Below are 4,786 nucleotides of genomic sequence, written 5' to 3'. Positions count from 1 at the left end.
AAGGAAGGTGAAAGTGAGACAAGACAGAATATTAGAGATACATGTGCAACATGGTAAGGGATGATGAATCTACTCGCCCTATATGGTCACGGAGACTATGTTGTCCTTAAGATCTTCCATTAGTCTCAAAGTCAGTCCAGGTCAACCAGTGGCAGACAGTTTGATCAGTTAAATTGTCACTCAGTTTTAACCAAGGAATAGTGCAGCAGAGAAAGATCACAAGGAAATATACAAGGATGCTAGCTTGTCATTATGACAACAAATATCTCATTATTGTTCTGCTTTTACTTTGCAGCGTGAATGCATATCGATTCACGTGGGTCAGGCTGGTGTTCAGATTGGCAATGCATGTTGGGAATTGTATTGTCTTGAACATGGAATCCAGCCTGATGGCCAAATGCCTAGCGACAAAACTATTGGAGGTGGAGATGATTCATTTAACACTTTCTTCAGTGAGACAGGAGCTGGTAAACATGTTCCCAGAGCAGTATTTGTGGACTTAGAGCCAACCGTAGTTGGTACGTATGCAACATTAAATATCTTTAGTGCAAATGCAAAGCTCCTCTAGGGTCTTCTTCATTTAATTAGACCACTATAGATTTTAAACAGAGTGTGTCTGGATGCTCTTTTGATGTTTGAGTTTATTGTTATGTGAACAAAATTAAATAACGGTCTACTGGTAACATTTGGAAAATAACAGAACTTTTTTTTTTTGCGGTCTAGATGATCTTTCTAAATTGCTGTACAGCATCCAGAGCTTTGTTTAATTGCTACCCAGAATCTTGTCTATACCTGTCATGTCATTCTCTGAGTGACCGCTTTGTTCTTCAGTATAAATACTGCTTTCTGAGTGCCTGGTGTTTCCTCCTAAACAAAAGGCTGAAGTTATGCCATATTTTTAGGCTAGTCAGACAAGCTGCTTATAGTCAGGTATGCTTTGTGCACTCTTTTGACACGTGCGCTTGGTGTATAGTCACAAGGCAGCACGTGGGATCTGAACAGATCAAATTTATGTTGTGGTATTTTGTTTTTTTGTTGTAGATGAAGTACGTACAGGCACATACAGGCAGTTGTTCCATCCTGAGCAACTCATTACTGGGAAAGAAGATGCAGCCAATAATTATGCCAGAGGCCATTATACCATTGGAAAAGAGATTGTTGATCTGGTGCTAGACCGCACTCGCAAAGTGGTAAGAATCCATGCTGCCAGTTGGTAGTTAGAGTAATTGATAGGGCTCTACAGCCACCCATGGTGATGGTTTGCTCTGGCTTTCCATAAGATTTTTGTGCATACTTGATTGTTAATTTAAACCAAAAGTTTTGCATCCTTGTTCCCCAACAAGTTGAATAAAAATACAGTCAGTAAAACTTAAACATTTTTTTTTAGGCTCTGAAATACCATTATTTGAAAGCATTTGAAAGATACCTAAAACATATTCTGAAGGCCTTAAAGAAATGTAACAATGCTGTTACACTTTTTGGTTTGTTATTTTTAGTTTGAATTACCTCTTTATGAGTCAGGCAAAATATTTCTGGTACCCCAAACCTCAGGTTTTGGTTGAATGCTTTGCAATTTATCTTACTCCTGTAGATGCTTTTTTAATCTTAACGTTGTTTGTAAGAAACAATGATGATTCGAAGTGGTATGATTCAAAGTGAAATTGTCTGTTTAAAGTTACAAAACTAATTGTTTTCAGCATCTAATTGATACTTGCTGAAAGCTAGAAGGGGAACACGAACAGATTCTAAAGCTGTAACTTGTCTCAGTGACACAGAGCTGCTCTTGCCCTTATATAGCAATTTTTAAATATTAAAATATTCCTATTCAGAGAAAGTCATGCAGAGGCACTGGTCCTTTTGAGTAAAAGGACAAGTGAAAAGGAAGACCATCTCTCAAGAATGCTGGGCTGGTTTTTTATTTTAGCAATCTAAAACTAAGAATCATAGAATCATAGAATGAATGCAGCTGAGGTTTTGGTTGGCTTTCTGGGCTGCAAGTGCACATTGCTGGCTCAATGGAGATTCTTAACCAAAGACCTTCTCCTCAGGACTGCTCTCTAATCATTCTCTGCCAAGTCTGTGTTTGTGTTTGGGATTGCCCCAGTCAAGGTGCAGGACCTTAGATTTGGCTTTGTAGAACTTCCTGAGGTTAGCGTGGGCTCACCTCTGAAGCCTGTCATGGTCCCTCTGGATGGCTTCCCCTTTCCTCCAGCATGTCAACCATACCACACAGCTTAGTGTTGTCAGCAAGCTTGCTGTGGGTGCCTTGATCCCACTGTCCACGTTGCTGACCTTAAGAAACTTAAGAAAGAAATGCTTTGGAATTATTATTCTAGTATTGCTCTCTCCAAAATAATAACTTCTTTTTTCCCCTCCCATGTCTTGTCATCCATTATAGGCTGATCTGTGCACAGGGCTGCAAGGTTTCCTTATCTTCCACAGTTTTGGAGGAGGCACTGGCTCAGGGTTTGCATCTCTGCTCATGGAAAGGCTCTCTGTTGACTACGGCAAAAAATCTAAACTGGAGTTTGCCATTTACCCTGCACCACAGGTTTCCACTGCTGTTGTTGAACCCTACAACTCAATTCTCACCACCCACACCACATTAGAGCATTCTGACTGTGCCTTCATGGTAGATAATGAAGCCATTTACGATATATGTCGTCGTAACCTTGACATTGAGCGTCCCACTTATACCAATTTAAACCGATTAATTGGGCAAATTGTTTCATCCATCACTGCTTCACTGCGTTTTGATGGAGCCCTCAATGTAGATCTGACAGAATTCCAAACCAACCTTGTTCCATACCCACGAATCCATTTCCCCCTGGTAACATACGCCCCTGTCATCTCAGCTGAAAAAGCCTACCATGAGCAGTTATCTGTGGCTGAAATCACCAACGCTTGTTTCGAACCAGCCAACCAGATGGTGAAATGTGACCCTCGCCACGGCAAGTACATGGCCTGCTGCATGCTGTATCGAGGTGACGTTGTTCCCAAAGACGTCAATGCAGCTATTGCAACCATCAAAACTAAACGTACTATTCAGTTTGTGGACTGGTGCCCAACTGGATTCAAGGTACTTACACTGCTTTTGCAATGCCTGATGTTTGAATTACCAGAGATTGTGCAGTACTCAGAGGCAGCAGTCATCCTACAGTGCCACAATGTCCCCAGCAAACATTTTCATAGAATGGAATCCTGCAACTGTTTGGGTTGGAAAAGATCTTTAAGATCAAGTCCAACCATTATCTAACTCTACCAGGTCTGGTGCTAAACCATGTCCTAGTACCACATCTATGCATCTGTTAAATACTTCCAGGGATGGGGATACAACTGCCTCCCTGGGGAACATATACCAGTGGATAACACTTTCAGTGAAGATCTTTCATCTAATATCCAATCTAAATCTCCCCTGCTGCAAGTTACTGGGGGAAGAGACCAGCCCCCACCTGGGTCAAATCCCATTTCAGGTAGTTGTAGAGAGCAAGAAGGTCTACCTTCAGCTTCCCTTTCTCCAAACTAAGCCCAGTTCCATCACCCACTCTTCACAAGACCTGTTCTCCAGAGCCTTTACTAGTTTTGTTGCCCTTTTTAGTGTCTTTCTTGAGTGAGAGCCCCAAAACTGAACCCAGTACTTCAGGTGTGGCCTCACCACTTCTGAGTACGGGGGGATTTTGTTGAAGTGCAAAATAACCATGAACTGTTTTATCTGTTCATAACCAGGGAGATTTTTTGATTGTTAACAGAAATAAGTCTTTAAGCCTTAGTGCTCGTAAGGAAAGTTTTCATCTGTTTTCTTGAAGGTGGGCATTAACTACCAGCCTCCAACTGTGGTGCCAGGTGGTGACCTCGCAAAGGTGCAGCGGGCTGTGTGCATGCTGAGTAACACCACTGCCATTGCTGAAGCGTGGGCTCGCCTTGACCACAAATTCGATCTCATGTATGCCAAGCGTGCCTTTGTGCACTGGTATGTTGGGGAAGGCATGGAGGAAGGAGAATTTTCTGAAGCTCGAGAAGATCTGGCTGCCCTTGAGAAAGATTATGAAGAAGTTGGCATAGACTCAGTAGAAGCAGAGGCTGAAGAAGAAAATGAATACTAGAAAACTGAAGTTTGAAAATACTTATTTAAGCATAAGAAAGAAATGCAGAACCTTGTTCACTTGTTCGATTGTTTTGAAATAAACGCTTTTGTTTATTTGTGTGTTTGGGAAGAAATGGAGGAAGGAGAATTTTCTGCAGCTTGGGAAGATCTGGCTGCCCTTGAAGGAGATCAGAAAGAAGTTGATGTAGACTCAGTAGAAGCAGAATTTGAATTAGAATATGAATATTAGAAAACCAAAGTCTGAAAAAATAGTATTAAAAAAATGCAGAACTCTGTTCACTTATTTTACTGTTTTTAAATAAAGTTTTAAGGTTCTATCTTATTTTGGTTTTCTTCTTCATTGTTTCTGTGTATACTGACTAAGTGAACAGCATTTGGGATTGCAGGGTTTGGTAGCGTCTGGCCATGTGCAAATTATAGAAGAAATCTGGAAATTTTGTGCACTTTCTGGGATGCCAACATGCTGTGAGGGTTCAAAGGAAGGCTGTGAAGATTGGCAGTGGGCTGGAGCACCTCTCCTATGAGGACAGGCTCAGAGCATTGGGGCCTTTCAACCTCGGCAAGAGAAGACTCCCAGAAGACCTTCCTGCAGCCTTTCAGTACTTAAAAGGGGCCTGCAGGAAAGATGAGAAGGCACTCTTGATCTGTGAGTGTAGTGACAGGATGAGGGGTAATGGTTCT

General features: G+C 41.6%; 1 protein-coding gene across 1 annotated transcript; it reads left to right on the top strand.

The window, feature by feature from the left end:
* The first annotated feature begins 382 nt into the window (after positions 1 to 382).
* Positions 383 to 4,103, top strand: LOC104304551 (tubulin alpha-3 chain). The gene is made up of 4 exons (XM_009905309.2): positions 383 to 518; positions 1,042 to 1,190; positions 2,399 to 3,079; positions 3,807 to 4,103. The coding sequence occupies exons 1-4, from the start codon at positions 398 to 400 to the stop codon at positions 4,101 to 4,103; spliced, it is 1,248 nt and encodes a 415-aa protein (XP_009903611.1). The 5' UTR covers positions 383 to 397.
* The last annotated feature ends 683 nt before the right edge of the window (positions 4,104 to 4,786 follow it).

The sequence above is a fragment of the Dryobates pubescens genome, chromosome 3 (assembly GCF_014839835.1).
Source record: "Dryobates pubescens isolate bDryPub1 chromosome 3, bDryPub1.pri, whole genome shotgun sequence".
Taxonomy (NCBI): Eukaryota; Metazoa; Chordata; class Aves; order Piciformes; family Picidae; genus Dryobates; species Dryobates pubescens.
The sequence above is the reverse complement of the archived record's forward strand: the minus strand, read 5'-3'. Positions and strand labels throughout refer to the sequence as shown.